The sequence below is a fragment of the Hakea prostrata genome, chromosome 7, assembly GCF_041222555.1.
Source record: "Hakea prostrata isolate BN-2017 chromosome 7, UWA_Hpros_2, whole genome shotgun sequence".
Lineage (NCBI taxonomy): Eukaryota > Viridiplantae > Streptophyta > Magnoliopsida > Proteales > Proteaceae > Hakea > Hakea prostrata.
This window is the reverse complement of record NC_142606.1, coordinates 23689247-23712174: the sequence shown is the minus strand read 5'-3', so window position 1 is coordinate 23712174 and position 22928 is coordinate 23689247. Positions and strand designations below refer to the sequence as shown.

Here is a 22928-nt window from a genome sequence, read left to right as displayed (position 1 = left end):
AAGGGTCTCCAATCATTAAACAACTTGCTTGCACAATTGTTTGTTTTGAAAGGTTCACGAAATTCTAATGATAGCTTAAGAGGAAAATGTAAGCCTTAAGTAGAAGTAATGGAGGTGGAGGCCCTAGTTGAGTAGAGCAAAATGCAAATGCGGTGGGAAGGACCTACTACGATTAAAGGGCTAAGATTGTGACATCACGTGCAAGGAACGAAACTTTGTTCCATATTGCCGGTTTGCCACCTGGCGAATTGGGCAAAATGGCCAAATCTCGCCGATATTTCGGCAAGATTTTGCCCAAATATCGAGAGATTTCGACCCCCCAATTTCGAGGGTTATTTTTGGTCATTTTGGGCCTAAATTTGTGATCTACCTTGATTTGATGCTAATATTTAACAAGTTTGAATTATTTTCAATAAATTCTTTCATATAAATACTCCTTCCAAGTCACATTTAACATGTTACCTTCTGAGACTTAAATCATTGAGACATAATTGGAAAGATGATTCATTGACCTTGAGGGTTCAATTACAGAATCTATTCATAATTTAAATTGTTTCCATAAAATTTTTCAATACTCTTCCCTAACCACATTTGGCATGTTGCCTTTTGATGCCTGAATCACTATAATATAATTGATAAGATTGCTCATTAATCTTGAGAATTTTGCTACAAAATGTTTGCCTAATTTGAATTATTTCTATAAATTATTTTATGCAGATTTTCTTTCCTAACTACATTTGGCACATTGCCTTTTTGAGTCTTGAATCATTGGGATAGAATTGATAAGATTGTCCATTGATCTTGAAGATTTCGCTATAAAATTGCGAAAGAAATCGACAAAATATTGCAAAAATTTAAGATTTTACCGATATGTCGGTTGATTTGATGATATTTTGCAATCTCGAATATTGCCTCTTGTTTTGGTTTGGTGTTCACCGAAATGGCTGAAATTCGGCAAAAATTTGCCAAAAAGTTTAGAAGGCTGTGGTATCCCGATCTTGCCCCTCTCTTGGATTTTATTACTAATATTTTTTTTTGCAAATTCCTCACTGTTTGGAATGATTCCCATCGCTCAATGCAAGTTTAAAGCATTGTGTCATAGCGCCCGATATGTATAGGTATCTTAGGCTACCGATATGATACATGCCGATATGTCTCTAGTTTTTTAACTCTTTCCGTAGTTTATCTCGCGCCTATCATTGTGTCAACTGTTACGTACCAAGCGATACGATACAAAAAGACATTTTTTGTACAGGAAAAAATGTTAAATATATTTAAATAAGCGATACATATCAATACGTGCAAGCCGATACGGTTCAAAGCAACAACATACAGTGATACATAGCGTTTATAAATTTTTAGGGCATGTTTGGTTACTTGAGTTTGTAGATTTCAAAAATATAGACATTTCAAATCTATATACTTCAAATCTCTGGAGTCATGGTTCATAAAATTAACTGTTTGATTAGCTTGAATTTTTTGAATGAAATTTGTAGATTTATCTAAAAAAATATTTATTGAATTATGGTTCAAATGTTTAACGCTTTGATAGTAGGGGTGAAATCTCTGAAATTTCAACTCATACCCATAAATCTACGGATTTACGTTTTTAGTGTGAAAATGTGAATTTCTAGATTTCATGAATCTAGGGATTCACACAACCAAACGACTAAAAATCTCCCATTTGTGAATCTAGAGATTTGAAATCTCAGGATTCCGGTAACCAAACAGGCCCTTAGAAAACACGTTGCACTAATGATGCGTATCGACTGTATCGTTATGTAGCGTACCGATACATAGCAATACTGACCGATACATATCGATACACTTGATACGTGTCGAACTACTTCGTAAAATAGGGAAGAAAGGTGGTTTTCGTGACGAGTTGCAGGGTTTCGAAACAAGGGTTTCTGGTTTCACATGCTCTTCCACTGCTTTCGAATTTCTTGAGGTACACTACAGAAGCTTTAATAAGAGAAGAATGTGATATGCTGGGTTTTTTAATATCCTCCACAGTGGTTTAATTGTTGGGAAGAGGTGAATAAATCTCAAGATGCAGATCAAGTTAGATATAACAGGAATGAAGATTTGAGTAGCAGGAAGAAATCTCAACACACAGATCGTGCCGAATACAATAAGAATGAAGATGAATAATGGGGAAAAAACAAATTTTAATTAAGAGTGCAGCTTGGGTAATTTGGTGGCTCTGTTTTACACTTCAACGCAGTTGTTTCAGAGGTTCTATCAAGAGTTCTGTAGGTTCTAGTCAAGAGTGCAGCTTCTCTTACATTCAAGTACCAGTGGGATATCTCTCATAGTCTTCACATATTTAGTCTTCCAGCTATGAAGGTTTAATTCTTCTGGCAACACGTTCCTCGTGGTTTCATCTTTGTTAGTTGGGTATCTTCCCTGGTTTGAGACAAGTTATCTCTTTTGTGAGTTCACTGAACTTTCCTCACTATGTTTTCTTCTCCTTCACTCTTTGTTAAGTGGTGGTTGGTTTTGGTTGCTATTTGAAAGGATAACTATTGTTTTGTCTTGTAATGTTGGAACTTGGAAGTATAGGTTCTGATGCTATTTCTGAAATTACTCTGTTCATGAGCTCCAGCAATCCTGAGACCAGTTCCTTCAAGAACGGAGGATCTGTGAGATTTCTTAATTTGGGTTTAACCTCAGATCATCTTATAGCTGATCCTTTATACAGTTGGAAATTCCCTATATGCATCTCCAAATTTTGTGATCTACAGAGAGGATTGACCACCCATGGCTACATTATTGGAAACTTTATCATGCAGAGGAGTGGAACACCATGGTAGATTGAGCAATTTATGCTAGAAAAGATGCCCTTTTACCTCCATTACTTCTACTTTCGATGCCTGCATCTCAATAACCGAATTCGAATTATGAGATGAACTTGACAAGAGAGTTTCCAGTGTCCTCTCTTCTACAACCATATACCATATTTTCACCGTATGAATGTGGTTTCATTTTCACTTGCTTCATCTTTTCTTTAACCAGTCTGGTTAGCACTATGTGTGAATGTGGTTTTATTTACAATGTCCTCATACTTGGTTTACGCAAGGTCAGAAGATTTATTAGCTATGTCTTCTTGGCGGTTATGAAGTATGCATGTTTAAGTAATAGTTGCATGATAAAGTTATTATTTATTAGCTATGCCTATTGTTTTTTGCTTGAATTAGACTATTTATTTTGATCATTTCTATTCAATTCTGCACTTATCGATACGTATCTGCGAAATGATTCGATACGAAGTGAAATGTCTCTTAAAATCACCTAACCAATACATTACCGATACCGATACTTAAACCTTGTGCCCAACAACTATGGTTACTGAAAAGAGTTGTTGAGTCCTCTTATCTGATCTGGAGAGTTATTCTCTTGGACATATTCAATCTTTACTTCCTTGCCATTTTTTCTGTCTCCCTGGCTAAAATTGTTGTGACTTGAGTTTTCCACACACCCATATATGATCTCTGTTATTATTTAATTATTTTTTCAGAATGCCTCTTTGGCTTCACCATGATTACAACGAATTATATTTTTTCCACTCTTTCTGATCAACTTTTATCATGGCATCTGGTGTGACCCTCAATTTGCAGAAAATTAGGTGGTTCTTTAGGTTGATCTGGTTCAATGGCATCTTCTGCGATAAAACCTGGCATTTTGTGCTCTTTACAGGATTTATATCCATCTTCTCCATTCTTTAAGCAAGGGATTTCCCTTCGAGTAACTGGAAAGTAGGTACTCCCCTGCATACTCAGTTTCACCTTCTGAAAGAATGCCGTTGTTACAGTTGTGGGCTTATATATATGTTTCAGTTAAAGAGTTGTTATTCATGGCTCTTGTCTATGTCTATGGCTGTTTCTTATTGTTTATTTTATCTTGTTCTTTAAATATTAAAGATGCACTTGAGCTAATCTCCAGCTGACAATTTTGTTTATTGTTACATTTCTCAAAACTATGGATGGCTTTAGGCCCATACATTAGATATTTGATGTCACAACCTTTGCTTAATGACTTTGATTCTATCCAAAGAAAATTCCTGGTAGAGTGCAGTTTGGGGTACCACAAACTACTGATGAGAGTATAGGTCATTAATAGAGAGAAGGAAGAACAGTGGGAGAAATTGTTGAATCATGATTGATTTAGTTTTGTGCCTATGTGGTCCACTCCATTATTTATAGTATCAATCAAGTTTCAGCATAGGTTGTTGCATACTAATGGTAAAGTGCAGTTTGGGGTACCGCAAACTACTGATGAGAGCATAGGTCATTGTGAATTAGTAAGCTGCTGCAGCATGGGATTGCTAGGGACCCCTGATAGGATGTAGCATTGGTTGCTGCAAACCTCAAGCATCTGCATAAGGTCACTGGGACTAAATGGCATGACATAAAGTTGTTGGTTACCAAAAGTAACAGAATCTTGTTGCCCAATACCACAAACAGCTTATGAACCACAAACAGCTATCTTCATAAGATTGAACTATTGTTGAAGACACAAGTTTATTCTGCTAACAGATAATACAACAATAACTACTCAGCTGAGTTCCAACTAAATGGGTCAGCTACATGAATCGCGCCTTCTAATGAGCTCTACTTGGGGTCATAGTTATTACCAGTTTTCATAATTTCTTCAATTCAGTTCAAATTGCTCATAATGGGTCAGCTCTTCATGTCCATGCTAGCTCAAACAACTTTATTGTATCTTATCTTGTATCAGAGCTACTCTTAGACCGGCTCTAATGTGATTACTCCTTACTTAATCCTTCGTCGTGGTGCCATTCATCCATCTCAACATCCCCCATTCTGCCATATGAGTTCATCTATATGATTCCTACTTACTTAACCAATGTTCCACACCTTAATTTATAGCCAGTTGTATGACTGTCCTATATAACTTTCCTTCTTAATTTTCTGCAAATCATCATCCCTCTATATCACTTTCTTAATATATGATTGAACCAAGATACATGAAATAATCAATTCAAGGTATCTCCCTTTAATCAGACTTCACTATCTCAGTATCCATCCAAGTGTAACCAAAGTACTGACCACATCTCCATACCCTAACTTCTTGATAATCCTACTTTTGTCTCATCTATCAAAATTATATTATCAACAAAAAGCATACGCTAGGGAACCTCATGTTGAAATGCTAAGCACAAACAATTAAGGGATTAAAGCTGATCCTTTATGTAGCAAATTGTAATTCTGAATCCACTACTTTGGACCTCATAGTTTTTACATTGGGCCCCACACCATCGTACATATCTTTAATTATATCCATGTGTCTACTTGAAACAGTTATTTAACACAGTTGTCAAGTCGTTGTATAGGCGGTGCCCTGGCGTCCAAATGCTTTGATGGACCTTGGCGCCTTATTTGCTTAGTTGGTTAACTTTATTGTTTTTAACCTTCTCCCGTGCCTTGGTTTGTCTTGTGCCTCGATAATTATGCTGTCTTCTCTAGTACTTGTCAAATTTGCTCTCTAAGTACATTGTCATAAGCTTTTCCTATGCTAATAAAGACAATATACAGATCCTTCTTGTAACTTTTGAATCTTTGTACAAGTCTCCTAAAGTAAATAGCTTCCTTTCTGGATTCCTAACATAAAACCAATTTGATTATCCAAAAGAGTACTTTACTGTCATAAGTGGATTTTGTTTACTTTTTCTTATAATTTCGTAGCATGACTCATTAATTTTATGCCTCTATAGTTGTTGATATTAGCTTTATTTTTTGTACATTGAAATCACTATATTTCTCCTCCATTCTTTAGCCATTTTCTGTGTACTTTTAATCTCATCAAATAGCTTCGTTAGCCAAGGTAAAAGATAGATTCCTAAGCTCTTTCTACACTTCTACTGGGATCTTACTTGAGTCTGGTTCCTTGCTGATTTCATCCTCCTTGAGGCTGCTGCTGCTGGTGTTAATTTTTTTCTTCTTTTTTTGCCTTTTTAGGTTCTTATATATATCTACAACATGTGCTGTCTTGAGAGATATTACAGTCTTTTGGAATACCATTACTTCGAAGTATCCTCATATGGTAGGCTGAAGAGATTACCTTCCCATCTCTTCTTGATGATCTCATCCCTTATTAGTAGATAATACTATGCTGATGAGCAGCTAACGCAAGTTAATATAGTGTTCAAGTAATTGTAATCTGCACTCTCCCCACATGTAGCACTATGCATGGAAAAGATGCTGGGTAAATGGGAAGGATAATCCATCATCATATGGAAAAAAATAACCAGCACTGTGGAACATCGGTAACACAAGTGATAAATCTCAGATATGCTAGGTTTAAACAAATCTGAGCAGTTAATCTCCAATGTTGACATCTACAAAGATTGCTCTGGTGAAAAACCAATCTTCAAAAAATTGCAACGCCAAACGGATTGATCTAGGACAATGCAAATAAATTACAAATGTGTGATCAATGACAATCTGTGAATTCTAACCATACCTGTAGGCCTACTTGAATAATAGATCTCAATTAAAAACAAGTAGTAGCAGAACTGTTATCTCTATAACAGTTAAAACACTTTATAAAGTGCAGGAAAAACATGATGGCGCTGCCATTATTAAATAGAACTTAAAAACAGAAAGGAGCTGTATTGTGCCAGCAGAATATGCAGACTAGGAAGTAAAACCGAGGACAGAAGAGGATAATAGGATTAGAATGGCAGTTATCAGATGTGGAAAATAAATAAGAATACTATGTTACTGTGTTCACTTCTTGACTCATGCAACTAGCAGGAAACTGGTTCATATGAGAAAGGGGAGACTCCCAACCTTTTAACAGAGAAACCAACAAAAGAGAGAGATAAAAGAAAGGGGGGGGGGGGGGTTTGAGTAATCTGTCCATGGTATACTAACCTATAATAGACTTTTTTGAGTGGTCCACAATAATTGATGATGCACCTTTATGAGTGACAGACAATGACAGATGCCACACTTTCTCAATGGTTCACCGTTTTCACTTTTTTTCTTCAGTTTTCTTATACTATGGCTGGTAATAATTGTTGCAATTGAGTTGGTATCTCTACTACCAAAATTTAGTTATCTGTGTGTTCACTGGCATTTACGTTAAGTGTTGTAGTGTAGTTCTTATTGTCTAGAATACCCATGAATCTAAATATATGATTGGTTAGAACAAAAACAATCATTTCTTTTCATTTCTTTGAATTAAAGGATTAAAAAATTGGGTATCTTTAACTTTAAAGGTTATAAGCATGAATACACTTCTTGTTATATAAGTTTTGGTGGGAGAATATTCCCTCACCGTCATCCCTTAGAAAGCAATATGCATTGGCTAGTTGCCATTGTTGCTGTTGTTTGTGGCAGGCTTCTGGTGATCCTCCAGGTGTCTCCTTTGATTGTTGAAAAGTTCTCACTCTGGTGACCCTATAGGTAGGTAGGAGCCTTCACTGCTTACGAAGAAATAGAACATCTACTGGTTCACAACATAAACTATAGACTCAGTTTCATCAAAATAGATCAACTCCAACTATCTCTTGGGTCCTTTTGTATGTTATTCAAACACCCCCTACTCTCCCCCCCCCCCCTCCCCCCCCCCAAAAAAAAAATAATAATTAAAGAAAGAAAAGAAAAGAACTTACATGCAAAGAGATGCTTTGTGTATTTGCTAATTTTGAATGATCCCAAAGCCAACTTAACAAATGAATTAATGAGAAGTCATGCTACAAACACTGGGTTTTCCTAGCAAAGATGTCTATGATACAATATCATTCAAGTTTCCACCAAAAGCAAAGTTATGTATCATTCAGGATTTTTAACACAAGCATGATAGAGATTCAGCCCTTGCCTGTGCTAGAATTCCATCTTCTTTTTCTAAGTGGTGAGCACCTTAGGGCGACTCTTTCTTATCCAGTGAGGATTCCTGGTCCAACCCTTGTAGTACGCACAGAGACACTACGGGGTGGGGCAGGATTGCAGGGAAGTGGGTGGGGATGTTAAGACTGCGAAAACAAAGAGATTTAATTACCCTTAATAAAGGCTCTGCTAAGTGGACGGGTGGTCGTGGTTTGCAATTTCTCCGGTGGTATGACAATAATATGGTTTTTGTTAGAGAATAAGTGTCTTGAATTTACAGAAATACATGTCCTCAAAACTGTGTGAAAAAAGTAAAGGATTTCAATAAAAAAAAAAAGAATTTACAATTTTATCCTGAAAAGCAACTGGAAAATGACAAATCAACAAAGGCAAATCAAACTAGTTTACAATGTATTTGTAACCGGGTTGGTTACATGTAGTGAAAAGGAGAATTTGATATTTTTACTCCAGCTTGAGGTGGGATAGCATGGTTCGTGTACCATGGAATAATGTTTAGTTATAGTTTGCTTTTTGTTATTCTCATTTATTGTGATTACTGTCCCCCAGTAGATGTATCCCATTCCATTAATATCATGCTCACCTTCTCTTCCCTTTCTCTTTCTCTTCACAGATTCTGGTTATTGAGTTCAGACTTTGTTATAACTTAAATAGTCTTTATTTATGATGGTCCTATTCCAAAATTTTCTGAATCCTACACTTAAGGTTTCTATTCTTTGCTTCTGCCTGTGGCATTGCACCTTTTTCCACTGGTCTCCAAAACTTGGCAATGATGTGGTGCCTTACAAAAGAGCCTTAACTTTTTCCTCGTTTATCTCAAGGCTAAAATGGTTGGCTGCTAGTTGTTGAATGCATATGTTCAAAGTTACCAGGTCCAACCCTCCTCTAGCTGGGATTTGGACTTGCAGTACAAAAGCACTTTTGTTAACTGATCATATCATTCCATGGTTTGTGGGTCTCTGTACAGCTCTCTCTCTCTCTCTCTCTCTCTCTCTCTCTCTCTCTCTCTCTCTCTCTCCTCTCTTTCTCTGAGGTGGAGGCCCAAGTGGAGGTGTATGGATGGACAGAGGGTTAAAAAAATTGAGTAATGGATGAAAAAGCACTGAAATTTTTCTTGCCTGCTTTTCAATCATTATACTAGCAGAAAATTGCTCAGATTTTCTTTAAAAAGCACTGACAAAAGTTTCATGGTGCTCTTGTAGACTTCAGGATTACTCTCTAGATACTGCAATTGCCATAATCAGTGATGGAAATTTCAGCCTGAAGATCAATACCCAACATTTGAGGAACCTCAACTTTAGAAGTGAATCCATTTATCAGTTCATTGGAGAACTCTTCATTGAATCTACTGATGAGGTACAAAATTTTCTTGGCCAGTTTAATGAATTCTTCCCACCTTCAGTTTATTTTCTTTTTCTGTCAAGTGTCATATAACGGATTGCTATTTTGCATTTGAAGTCACCTATTTATATATGCATGCTACAGGCTATCCTGCAAGCTCGTGCAGGCCGGATCGTAGATGGCATTGATCTCAACCTTTACAGTCAAGCTGTGCAGCTGTTGAGAAAGTTCCAAGCCGACCACATGAATGATCAGAAGACTTCATGAGCAATACTTTTTTTTTCTTCTTGTGGGAAGCTTGAGAAACATACTAGTTCTTCTAGGTAAACTAATTCTAGCTTGGTCTAATGTTCACATATGACAAATGGTTAGCTGTGGGCTTGGTTATGCCAGTTACTGTAGAATTCAAACTCTATCTGGTACCCTTCCACATTTCCCCTAAGTTTTGGGGTTGAAGGAGTGCCTTGCCTTCCATGTGTACAACTATATTTGACATCAGAGCTTTTGAACTGCCCCAGCTGAAATTTTATGAGTTGGTAAAGGACTTGAGATTGACAGAAAACCATCATCACGGTAGTAATCATAGGACATATTTCTCTCAATACACCATAGGGATGATGATATATTTTAGTCCCAGGCGGAATGGGGACTGGTTTTCTTCTACTTCTTGGGGGGCACAAATGGATTTTAGTAGTGAAAGGAGAAATTGTGTTATATGTAGTGTGGTGTAGTATGGTTGATGGTTTGTTGTCTTAGTATTTTATGGTAAACAGATTCGCACATTTACCTTTCATATGGTGAGCATGTTCTATGGAGATTCTTACTCCTTTTTCGTTACAGATGTTTCCTGCAACTAATTTTAGATTTTATGGGTGAACCCTTTTCTGAGAGTAATGAATGAAAATTTATTTCAGAATGGGTTTTGGTTTCATATACACAAATGAAGGGGTTTTCATGTGCTTCCCTTTGGTTAGTTAACCAGGCTTTTCAAAACTAAGATAAGAAACAAAGAGTTTGGTTTGGTATCCATCAAGATCATTCCTAATTTTGGCTGGTCCAGGTGCATCTAACCCATTTGTGGTGACCACATGACATATAAGAATTTAAAAAGATAGGAACAAATGTATTGGATTCCCAGTTTTAAATCAAAGATATAGATACCTCTCAAGGTTCAAGAGATCTTATAGAACAGCCATCTCCTACAGGTAAGCATCAAGGAGAAGCATCTAGGAAAAGCATCAATAATGGCATTCTTTTGGGCCTTTTTTACCTACCAAGAGTTCATGTTCAGACTAGGAAAAACTAGTACCTACCCTATAGATAGGGGAACTAGGGGCAAGAAGAGAGTATTGTACAGGTGGTCTCGCTCAGTCGCTCTTAAATGAATAGAGGACAAGTGCGAGAGTAATGTAATCCTCTATCCTTGTAGGTAGAGGACTCAAAAAGTGCTCAGAGGTGGCTTCCTTCAAAATGTGTGACAAAAGGGGTGTGAGAATACTGTAATCTTATATTCATCATGGTAGAAGATTCAAAACTTAAGTTAGGTTCCGGTATCAAAACCTTATGGATGCAAAAAATTTCCACTGAGAGACTCACCCACCACAGCCAGGTGTGCGACTCGGGTCGAACACTGGATTAGTTAGGACAAAGCTTTGGAAACCGGGGTTGGCAAACCAAAAAAAACAGAAGATTCAAAACTTAGCTCTCATATACTATTTAGCTTTTTATTTTCTGAGAACCACGGCTGTAGCCTGAGGTAAAGGTATCGAAATAGTTTCTTAGTAAAATTCGTTGTAAAAGGAATGCTCCCCAGACTTTGCTTGTACGAAAACCTTTGACATTGGGTTTGCCCTTTTGCTTTTTTATTTTCTATCTAGTCAAACCACTAGTTAAAGCATCACTAAGCTCCATTCAATCTTGAATCGCTCTCAAATTGCAAAAACCTTTGATAATGTTCGAATTCGTCCCACTGAAGTTAGTTTATTCTTATTCACATTATGTTCAAAGATTTTGACAATCTCTGGTGAAGAAATCAAGACTTTCAGGAGAAAAAGACATTGTAGAATCAACACGGATCCAGACCTGGATCTTGATGTTGGACTTTTAGACCTGCTCAGAGATCCTTTTACCCATGAGGTAATATAATATTCAAGATTAGTAACTATAATTGGAATAATTAAGTGTGTTGTTATGTCGTTATTGTGATCACCACCCCAAATAGAAACGTCTGATAATTGCTCTCATTATATGAACCTGATCAAGTTCTTACTCCTTTTCAGGTCCCTTTCATCTTCTCTTCCCTTCTTTCTCTTTCCCTTTTACCAACTCCCCCACCAGGCCACCAAGTTTGTTTGTTGTTGGTTTCCTTTTGTATAATTGTTGGGTGTTTAGATTTCTGTTTCTCCTTATGGACTGACCAAACCAAGAATCAAAGGCACTCATCTGGTGCTTGTGGGGACGAAGAGCCAGCAAATGGTGTGACAAAATCACAACCACCACTCCTTTCAGAGACGTCGGTTTCAAGGGAGGTGAGGCCTGTGCATGTACATGAAGCATACAAATAAGTTTTATATTAAGAGATTCTATTGGATATTTCGATTATAATATTGATAATATCTTTTTGTGGTAAGCACAAAAGTTTATTCAAACTTAGAATCACGAGAGAACATACAACCTACTTTGACTACAAGAATTGGCAAGCAAAGGATTTGGTTTGGATCTGGAGAACACATCAGCATACAAACATTTATTAGCTTCCCTAGAATAGTGTTTAAATATAATGGATTGAAAGCCTTATTACAAGTAAACAGAAATTCTCACAATGAAGTTAATCTTCTAAGCTGAATATGAACATCAGTTACTGTGGATGAGCAAGTCTAGAATATATTCAGGTTCTCCCCTTCCACTATAACATGGGAGAAATTCAAATCCTTAGCCAATTGTCATGCTTTTTCTCACTGTCAAAGCCTTGGCAACTAAAGCCAATTAAAAAGCACAACTGGCTGCAAAACAAAACGGCATTTTGCCTGAGTGGACTCTTGCAATGCCTCCAATCCCTGCAAGTTGGTGTTCTTCTAGACTTGATCCATCTACGTTAGTTTTTATATAGTTGTCTATTGGTACTTCCCATTTTATTTGAGGTGCTGCTTTTCAATTCCCAATCATAGCTGTTTGATAAACACGAGTCTAAAAACTTAAAATAGTTGGAAAAATTGTGTTCACAAGTGCTGGAATAGCTCAGTTGGTTAGAGCGTGTGGCTGTTAACCACAAGGTCGGAGGTTCAAGCCCTCCTTCTAGCGATTTATAATATAATTTTCCTCTTGTTATGGATCCCACAAACTGGTTTTGTTACTTATTCACACAAAGAGAAGAGTGAGAGTAGGTCTTTTGAACACTACGGAATTGACAGAAACGTCCCATGTGGATGTAGGTAAGTAAGTTCAACATCTCTATCTTTGACTCATACAACTTGTCATACCTTGATATATGTATCTTTCCCCTTTTCTGGGGATAGGTATTGCGCCCTTGATCCCGACTAAAAACCGCATTTCTCTGGAAGTTGGAGTCGATCCTCCAAAATTGACAAGTGTCACTAATATTGTCTTTCAAGCATCACTTGGCATCACCCGTATGTTCACATCCTTGGAAGAGGCTCTTCTGTCAACACCTTGAGGTCAAGCCCCCTAATTTGACTTTATTTGGTTCGACCTAGGTCCGCTTTGACCCGAATTCAAACCTTGGATAAAATCTACACGACATGATGCCCCCTTCCGCTGATTCCCTATCTCATGGTCAGGTTAGCGAAATGCCTCTTGAAAAGACCTCCTCGAACCTCCGTAGTCGAGAAAACACGAATGGACAATCGCACCCCCCTCGAGGAAGAAGAATCGGACAGAGAGGTCCTAACCAAATTTCACCCGTCTTTCAACAAATAGCACTTTGGTCCTACTTATTCCCTCGACCACTTGGAATCCTTCTGTCAAGACTATGGAATTCCCACGGAATACACCCTTTGCCTCCCAAGTCTTCGTGACAAGGCCAATATACCTCGAGGAAAGGAATTTGCACTATACTTGGAAGCTCTAAAAGGAGGCTTGAGATTCTCCCTTCATTCCATCATCTACTCTTTCATATGGGATTACGAGATCAGTCCCCGGATGCTATTATCTAACAGTTGGCATATCTTGGTCAGCTTCACTGGGTTCTATCACAATTTGAACCACAGAGGCACATTGAATTTGTTCTTGAACCTCTACATGCCCAACCAACATTTCCATTTTGGGTGGTACAACTTCAAAAAGAATCCATCTGAGGACAATTGGTTAAGGTCCTCAACCTGAAATCCCTCCTCAATAATGATACAAGGTGGAATAAATGCACATCTTTTGCTCCCTTCTTTCTCCTTACTTCCCGAACGCTTGCAAAGAGCTGTCATTTAGGTTTTTAAAAAGATAAACAAAAGCCCGGAGCTGACTGACTTCAAGAAGAAAGTCCAGTTAATAATGCTTTACAGCTTGGAGGAGTCTATCTACAGCTGTTAGCCATAGTACCGTCGCTCTCTCGTTTACTGTGGTATCATTCCGGATGAACCTTCAAAGCGAAACTCTGATCTTTTTACTATCTTTTACCAGTTGACATCTTTTGACTCTTGTTTGTGCTTTTTTGTAGGCATGGAGATGTACAACAAGCAAAGTCTTTTGGCTGACCGCCTCACCAAGAAGATTGAGACTGCAAACAGGATTGCAACAACTTGTAACATCAAGGCCTTGGGGGTGCCCCCCATTCTATTGGATATTTCGTTTATATTATTGATAATATCTTTCTGTGGTAAGCACAAAAGTATATTTAAACTTAGAATCACGAGAGAATGTACAACCTACATTAACTACAAGAATTGGCCAGCAAAGGATTTGGTTAGGATCGGGGGACATATCAGAAAAACAGAGAATCCTGTGATTTTGATGCATTTATCAGCCACATTTATTAGCTTCCCTAGAGTAGTGCTCAAATATAATGGATTGAAAGCCTTATTGCAAGTAAAGAGGATCCTCACAATGAAGTTACTCTTCCAAGCTGAACATCATCAGTTTCTATGGCTGTGCAAGTCTAGAATATATTTAGGTTGTCCCCTTCCACTATAACATGGAGAAATTCAAATCCTTAGCCAATTGTCATGCTTTTTCTCACCGTTAAAGCCAATTAAAAACCACAACTGGTTGCAAAACAAAACAACATTTTTTCCCGAGTGGTCTCTTGCAATACCTCCAATCCCTGCAAGTTGGTATTCTTCTAGACTTGATCCATGTATGTTAATTTTTATACAGTTGTCTATTGGTACTTCCCATTTGGTTTGAGATACTGCTTTTCAATTTCCTAGTCATAGTTGTTTGATAATTATGAGTCTAGTTAAAATAATTGAGAAAATGTATTCATAACTGCTGGAATAGCTCAGTTGGTTAGAGCGTGTGGCTCTTAACCACAAGGTCGGAGGTTCAAGCCCTCCTTCTAGCGATTTATAATATAATTTTCCTTTTTTTATGCCTCAATCCCACAAACTAGTTTTGTTGCTTGTTCACACTCACACAAGGAGAAGAGTGAGAGTAGGTTTTCTGGTTGGTGAGGGACGAGTGTTAGGTTGTAGGGATGTAGTTGTTCTTAAGGGCATAGTCCCAACATTGGCGTCACTAAAGAATTGACAGGAACGTCGTCCCATGTGGATGTAGGTAAGTAAGGTCAACATATCTATCTTTGACTCATACAACTTGTTATACCTTGATATATGTATCATTGCCCTTTTCCCCTTTTTCTGGGGATAGGTATTGCTCCCTTGATCCCGACTAAAAACCGCATTTCTCTGGAAGTTGGAGTCGATCCTCCAAAATTGACAAGTGTCACTAATATTGTCTTTCAAGCATCACTTGGCGTCACCCGTAAGTTCACATCCTTGGAAGAGGCTCTTCTGTCAACACCTTGAGGTCAAGCCCCCTAATTTGACTTTATTTGGTTCGACCTAGGTCTGCTTTGACCCGAATTCAAACCCTTGGATAAAATCTACACGACATGATGCCCCCTTCCGCGGATTCCCTATCTCATGGTCAGGTTAGTGAGAATCCTCTTGAAAAGACCTCCTCGAACCTCCGTAGTCGAGAGAACACGAATGGACTTTGACTCATACAACTTGTTATACCTTGATATATGTATCATTGCCCTTTTCCCCTTTTTCTGGGGATAGGTATTGCTCCCTTGATCCCGACTAAAAACCGCATTTCTCTGGAAGTTGGAGTCAATCCTCCAAAATTGACAAGTGTCACTAATATTGTCTTTCAAGCATCACTTGGCGTCACCCGTAAGTTCACATCCTTGGAAGAGGCTCTTCTGTCAACACCTTGAGGTCAAGCCCCCTAATTTGACTTTATTTGGTTCGACCTAGGTCTGCTTTGACCCGAATTCAAACCCTTGGATAAAATCTACACGACATGATGCCCCCTTCCGCGGATTCCCTATCTCATGGTCAGGTTAGTGAGAATCCTCTTGAAAAGACCTCCTCGAACCTCCGTAGTCGAGAGAACACGAATGGACAAACCGAAACATAAACATTGCCTTCAATGCAATTGGTTTCAACACTCACCGAGAATCTCAAACGATGCCATTATGACAAATGTGACCATTGACATCTCAAGCCGCACGAAAGCAATAATGATGGTACAAAAAGAAGATGGAACATATTATACATCTTAGCCATTTGTACCACTTTTGGGCCGTTCATTTAGATTTCAAATTTTTAAACCCCCACTATCAATTGGGTCTCCTTCACTCGCAAACAGTCTTGTTTGTGCAAGTGTTGGAGTTTGGGGTCTTTCAAGGCTTAATTCTTCAATTGCCTGCCACTTCTATGCATTCACCGATGCGATTTCAAGCTTTCCTTCTTCTTCTCCTACTCTACCTACTTCTCTAGTGCCGTAAAGTCTTCTCTGCCCATCCTATATTTTCTTTCATGTTTTATGAGTTTGCTTGTCTTTCTTGAGTCTTGTCATGGGTAGAATCGTGGTTAGGTCTAAGGTTAGGGAATCCAAAGTCATTAGAGACCCTAGAACCCCTTCCCCATTGTGACCTTCTACTATGCCCTTTGACTTCATTGAGGGCTTTTAAGGTTGCTAAGGCTTCTGGCTCTCCCATGTAAGAGACCACTCAACAAATTAGGGGTGATCCTAACAATCGCACCCCCCTCGAGGAAGAAGAATCGGACAGAGAGGTCCTAACTAAAGTCCACGCGTCTTTCAACAAATAGCACTTTGGTCCTCCTTATTCCCTCGACCACTTGGAATCCTTCAGTTAAGACTACGGAATTCCCATAGAATACACCCTTTGCCTCCCAAGTCTTCGTGACAAGGCCAATATACCTCAAGGAAAGGAATTTGCACTATACCTGGAAGCTCTAAAAGGAGGCTTGAGATTCTCCCTTCATTCCTTCATCTACTCTTTCATGTGGGATTACGAGATCAGTCCCCGGATGCTATTATCTAACAGTTGGCATATCTTGGTCAACTTCACTAGGTTCTATAATAATTTGAACCACAGAGGCACCTTGAATTTGTTCTTGAACCTTTACATGCCCAACCAACATTTCCATTTTGGGTGGTACAACTTCAAAAAGAAATCCATTTGAGGACAATCGGTTAAGGTCCTCATCCTGAAATCCCTCCTCAATAATGATACTAGGTGGAATAAATGCTACATCTTTTGCTCCCCTCTGTCTCGTTACTTCCCGAACGCTTGCAAAGAGCTGTCATTTAGGGCTTTTAAAAAGATAAACAAAAGCCCCGAGCTGACTGATTTCAAGAAGAAAGTCTAGTTAATGATGCTTTACAGCTTGGACGAGTCTATCTACAGCTGTTAGCCATAGTACCGTCGATCTCTCGTGTACTGTGGGATCATTCTAAATGAACCCTCAAAGCGAAACTCTGATCTTTTTACTATCTTTTACCAATTGACATCTTTTGACTCTTGTTCTTTGTGCTTTTTGTAGGCATGGAGATGTACAATAAGGAAAGTCTTTTGGCTGACTGCCTCACCAAGAAGACTGAGACTGCAAACAGGATCGCAACGACTTGTAACATCAAGGCCTTGGGGTGCCCCCCATTCTATTGGATATTTCACTTATAATATTGATAATATCTTTCTGTGGTATGCCCTAAAGTATATTTAAACATAGAATCACGAGAGAACGTACAACCTACATTGGCTACAAGAATTGGCCAGCAAAGGATTTGGTTAGGATCGGGGGAACATATCAGAAAACAAAGAATCCTGTGATTCTACTGCATTTATCAGCCACATTTATTAGCTTCCCTAGAGTAGTGCTCAAATATAATGGATTGAAAGCCTTATTGCAAGTAAAGAGGATCCTCACAATGAAGTTACTCTTCCAAGTTGAACATGAACATCAGTTCCTGTGGCTGAGCAAGTCTAGAATATATTCAAGTTATCCCCTTCCACTATAACATGGAGAAATTCAAATCCTTAGCCAATTGTCATGCTTTTTCTCACCGTCAAAGCCAATTAAAATCCACAACTGGCTACAAAACAAAACAACATTTTTCCTGAGTGGTCTCTTGCAATACCTCCAATCCTTGCAAGTTGGTATTCTTCTAGACTTGATCCATGTATGTTAATTTTTATACAGTTGTCTATTGGTACTTCCCATTTGGTTTGAGATACTGCTTTTCAATTTTCTAGTCACAACTGTTTGATAATCATAAGTCTACTTAAAATAATTGGGAAAATATGTTCATAACTGCTGGAATAGCTCAGTTGGTTAGAGCGTGTGGCTGTTAACCACAAGGTCGGAGGTTCAAGCCCTCCTTCTAGTGATGTAGAATATATTTTTCCTTTCGTTATGCTCAAGCTAACCCTTTCGGACCCACAAGTTGGTTTTGTTATTCCTTCACACAAGGAGAAGAGTGAGAGTATGTCCTTTGGTCAAGATATCCTCTAGAGTCGACACTAGGTTAGTAGGGATGTTGCTGTTTTTAAGGGCCTAGGTGGATGTGGGTAAGTAAGGTCAACATCTCTATTTTTTATTCACACAACTTGTCGTACCTTGATACATGTTGTTGGGAAATGCCATGTCAGCATTTGCCACATCGGCCTCCAATCAGTTTTGATGATGACAAACACAATCTACTAATGATTCCATTGAGATGTAAATTGTCCAGCTCATCACCTGAATCTCGATGCAAAAAGACCGGATCAAAGAATTACCAGAGAATCAAACTCAAGACCAACTCAAACCATCTTAGACAAAGAACCAAAGTCAAGATGAGTATCAAGACTGTTGCACAAGATCAAGTCGAAGATCAAGTAGAAGATCAAGACTTAGGCTGAATTAGGGCTTAGGACACTCTCGCACACACATATATGTAAATGCATCAATTATATGTAATTCATGTTACTAAAGTGACCTAAGACATGTTAGTGAGGTGTACAATGCTTAGGGTTGACCAAAAAGTCCAAAAACCCAAGCCATATCCCAGCCCCAAACTTGTTCAGCAAAATAGAGCTCAGACGGTCGACCGTCTGATTTGGGTTTCTGATTTTTTCAGAAACAGAAAGCCAGACGGAATTTCCGTTGGGCTAGTCAAGCTAGATAGACGATCGTCTGGGCAGACGGTCGACCGTCTGGCCCTGACTTAAGTATAACGGCTACTTTTAACGGCTAGTTTTTTGAGACGGCTGACCGTCTAGAGTAAAATTTCAATGAAATTTTATATCCGTTGAGAATCTTGGGCAAGCATTTGTGGGACTTCTTTATAAGCCCAACCACCCCCTTTTGAGGGATTTAACCTTTCCAACAAAGCTACTACTCCTTCTCAAGTGAACAAGTCATTACACAAGTGATCTTGCATTGATTACTAGCTCACCAACTCCATTCAACTTTGAAGATCATTCCAAAGTTATCAAGCAAATTTCTTAAAGTCAAGCTTGGAGTTATTGAGGGTTATAGGGACTTCTCATTGATGCATTGTCTTTATTGAAGCTTCATTCACTGCATCACATTCACACAAGGAGTAAAGTGTCACACTCCTTGTTAGGTAATATCTATCACATCTTATACTTGTATTGATTATTGAATTCTAGTCTAGATTGATTAGGATTTGCATTGGGTGCTCTTGCCCGTTAACAAAGATTGTAAATGGTGATCTTGCCCTATTTGATTAACAAAGATTGTAAAGGGTTCTCTTGCCTCGGAACAAAGAGTGTAAGGGTTTGACTCTCTACCCATTGTATTGAAAGAGATTCATTAGTGGAATACTCTCTTGAGGCCAAGAGAGGAGTGGACGTAGACTTAAAGTCGAACCACTATAAATTCTTGTGTTGTAATTGCTTGATTGTATCAAATTTCATTTAAATCTTCAATTCACTTTGAAATTGCAATTAAACCAAGAATTTGGGATAATCCACTAGATACAACCTAATCACGCCCCTCTAGGTTGTATTAACACATGTATCATTCCCTTTTAACCTTCTTCGAGGATAGGTATCGTGCCCATGATTCCGACTAAAACCATGGCATTTCTTTGGGTGTTGGAGTCAATCCTCCAAAATTTACAAGTGTCATTGATATCGTCTTTCAAGCATCACTCAGCATCACCCCATAAGTTCACATCTTTGGCGACGCTCTGTCAACACCTTGAGGTCGAGCCCCCTAATTTGACTCTATTTGGTTCAACCTAGGTCTGCTTTGGCTTGGATTCAAACACTTGGATAAAATCTACACAACACGATCTCCCTTTCTGCTAATTCCCTATCTCATGGTTAGGTTAGCGAAATGCTTCTTGAGAAGATCGAGGATTGTGTTCATAATTGCTGGAATAGCTCAGTTGGTTAGAGCGTGTGGCTGTTAACCACAAGGTCGGAGGTTCAAGCCCTCCTTCTAGCGATGTAGAATATAAATTTTCTTTTGTTATGTTGAAGCTAACCCTTTCGAACCCACAAGTTGGTTTTGTTATTTGTTCACACAAGGAGAAGAGTGAGAGTATGTCTTTTGGTCGTGGAACTTGACTCTTTGTGGCTTTTGGATGGTCCAGCGTGTCTTAGATATCCTCTGGAGTCGACACTAGGTTAGTAAGGACGTTGTTGTTCTTAAGGGCCTAGTCCTAACATTGGTGTCACTATGGAATTGACGGAAATTTCATCCTAGGTGGATGTGAGTAAGTAAGGTCAACATCTCTATCTTTGATTCATACAACTTGTCGTACCTTGATACATGTATCATTCCCTTTTAACCTTCTCCGAGGATACGTATCATGCCCGTGATCCCGACTAAAACCATGGCATTTCTTTGGGTGTTGGAGTCAATCCTCCAAAACTTACAAGTGTCATTGATATCGTCTTTCAAGCATCACTCGGCGTCACCCCCTAAGTTCACATCTTTGGCGACGCTCTATCAACACCTTGAGGTCGAGCCCCCTAATTTGACTCTATTTGGTTCAACCTAGGCCCTCTTTGGCTTGGATTCAAACACTTGGATAAAATATACACAACACGATCTCCCTTTCTACTGATTCCCTGTCTCATGGTTAGGTTAGCGAAATGCTTCTTGAGAAGATCGAGGATTGTGTTCATAACTGCTGGAATAGCTCAGTTGGTTAGAGCGTGTGGCTGTTAACCACAAGGTCGGAGGTTCAAGCCCTCCTTCTAGCGATGTAGAATATAATTTTCCTTTTGAAGCTAAACCTTTCGAACCCACAAGTTGGTTTTGTTATTTGTTCACACAAGGAGAAGAGTGAGAGTATGTCTTTTGGTTGTGGAACTTGACTCTTTGTGGTTTTTGGATGTGTCTTAGATATCCTCTGGAGTCGACACTAGGTTAGTAGGGATGTTGCTATTCTTAAGGGCCTAGTCCTAACATTGGTGTCACTATGGAATTGACGGAAATTTCATACCAGGTGGATGTGGGTAAGTAAGGTCAACATCTCTATCTTTGATTCATACAACTTGTCGTACCTTGATACATGTATCATTCCCTTTTAACCTTCTTCGAGGATAGGTATCGTGCCTGTGATCCCTACTAAAACCATGGCATTTCTTTGGGTGTTGGAGTCAATCCTCCAAAATTTACAAGTGTCATTGATATCGTTTTTCAAGCATCACTCGGCGTCATCCCCTAAGTTCAACACCTTGAGGTCGAGCCCCCTAATTTGACTCTATTTGGTTCAACCTAGGTCCGCTTTGGCTTGGATTCAAACACTTGGATAAAATCTACATAGCATGATCTCCCTTTCTGCTGATTCCCTGTCTCATGGTTAGGTTAGCAAAATGCTTCTTGAGAAGACCTCCTCGATCCTCCATAGTCGAGAGAACACGAATGGACAAACCGAAACACAAATGTTGCCTTCAATGCAATTGGTTTCAATGCTCACCAAGAATCTCAAACGATGTCATTATGACAAATGTGACCATTGAAATCTTGAGCCGCATGATAGTAATGATGGTACGACAAGCAGATGGAACATCTTATACATCTCAACTATTTATAAACCCCCACTATAAATAGGGTCCTTCACTCACGAACGGTCTTGTTTGTGCAAATGTTGGAGTTTGGGGTCTTTCAAAGCTTAATTCTTCAATTGTCTGCAACTTCTATGAATTTGTCGATGCGATTTCAAGATTTCCTTCTTCTTCTCCTACTCTACCTACTTCTCTAGTCCCAGTAAGTCTTCTCTGCTCATCCTCTGTTTTCTTTCAAGTTTTATGAGTTTGCTGTCTTTCTTGAGTCTTGGTAAGGGTGTCCATTTTCAACTTGAACCGTTAAAATCGGACAGAACCGGCCTATTATAGCCCGAACCGGCCCGAACCGAACTTTAATGGGCCATGTTTGGGCTGAGGATCCTCATCCTGGATGGTTTAGGGTTGGGCTGGGCCAGCCCGTGTGCGGCCCACTAGCTCGAACCAATAGGCCAAACTACAACCCGTTAGCCTTTTACATGAATTAAATTAAAATATTGAATGAAATTAATGACCCATTGAAATTTGACGCAACAGGTCACTTCAGAGTTCAGTCGGTGTTTGAGACTTTTAGTGTTTAACACGTTTTTAAGTTTTAACTTTCAAGTTTCATATTTCATTTAGTTTTATTATTTTAAAGTCTTAGCTTTTAACGGTGTGTTTCAGTTTCCCTATTTCACTTTTCACAAAATGAAATCAAGGTTTCACTTTCACCATTTCACTTTCACTGGGCGTTTCACTTTCCCTGTTTCTTTTACCTTCTCTCCTGTTCATCTTTTCTGCAATGAAAACTCTAGCAGCAGGAAGCAAGCAGCGCTGACGACTATGCTCAACTGCTTTGGTAATCTGCATCTTCTTGGTTTATGTTTGTCTCGCCCTTCATCTCCTTGTCGATTAATGGCGACTCCAGCAGCGATCACGATTTGCTTGACTACTCTTCAGTCTTCATCTTGTTGGCTCTTTTTTCTCTCGCTCTTCATCTCTTCGGCAATTCCAGGTAACCTCCAAACACATCTTGTCAGTTCTTCCTGCGGACGATCATAGATTCACAAACCATCATGGGAAATTGGGAACCTTTGTGTGTCGGTGTTGCCTTGTGGGTCATAAACCTTAAATGGAGAATATGAATTTTAGTTTTCATATTAACTCATAATTGTGCTTGTGTCGTTCACTGAGATTTGTGATGGTTTGCTACTTTACTTATG

General features: G+C 38.8%; 1 protein-coding gene and 5 non-coding genes across 6 annotated transcripts; all 6 read left to right on the top strand.

The window, feature by feature from the left end:
- The first annotated feature begins 1868 nt into the window (after nt 1-1868).
- On the top strand, nt 1869-10422 carry MDO1 (telomere-capping, CST complex subunit). The gene is made up of 4 exons (XM_089163458.1): nt 1869-2435; nt 3621-3758; nt 9077-9230; nt 9360-10422. Exons 2-4 carry the CDS (start codon nt 3655-3657, stop codon nt 9480-9482), a joined length of 381 nt encoding a protein of 126 aa, XP_089019584.1. The 5' UTR covers nt 1869-2435; nt 3621-3654; the 3' UTR covers nt 9483-10422.
- A 2019-nt stretch (nt 10423-12441) lies between these two features.
- TRNAN-GUU (transfer RNA asparagine (anticodon GUU)) lies at nt 12442-12515 on the top strand. The gene has a single exon. It is a non-coding gene; the product is annotated as a tRNA-Asn (tRNA).
- A 2138-nt stretch (nt 12516-14653) lies between these two features.
- TRNAK-CUU (transfer RNA lysine (anticodon CUU)) lies at nt 14654-14727 on the top strand. Its single transcript has one exon. It is a non-coding gene; the product is annotated as a tRNA-Lys (tRNA).
- A 3285-nt stretch (nt 14728-18012) lies between these two features.
- Nucleotides 18013-18086, top strand: TRNAN-GUU (transfer RNA asparagine (anticodon GUU)). The gene has a single exon. It is a non-coding gene; the product is annotated as a tRNA-Asn (tRNA).
- A 1995-nt stretch (nt 18087-20081) lies between these two features.
- TRNAN-GUU (transfer RNA asparagine (anticodon GUU)) lies at nt 20082-20155 on the top strand. The gene has a single exon. It is a non-coding gene; the product is annotated as a tRNA-Asn (tRNA).
- A 690-nt stretch (nt 20156-20845) lies between these two features.
- TRNAN-GUU (transfer RNA asparagine (anticodon GUU)) lies at nt 20846-20919 on the top strand. The gene has a single exon. It is a non-coding gene; the product is annotated as a tRNA-Asn (tRNA).
- Nucleotides 20920-22928: the final 2009 nt, after the last annotated feature.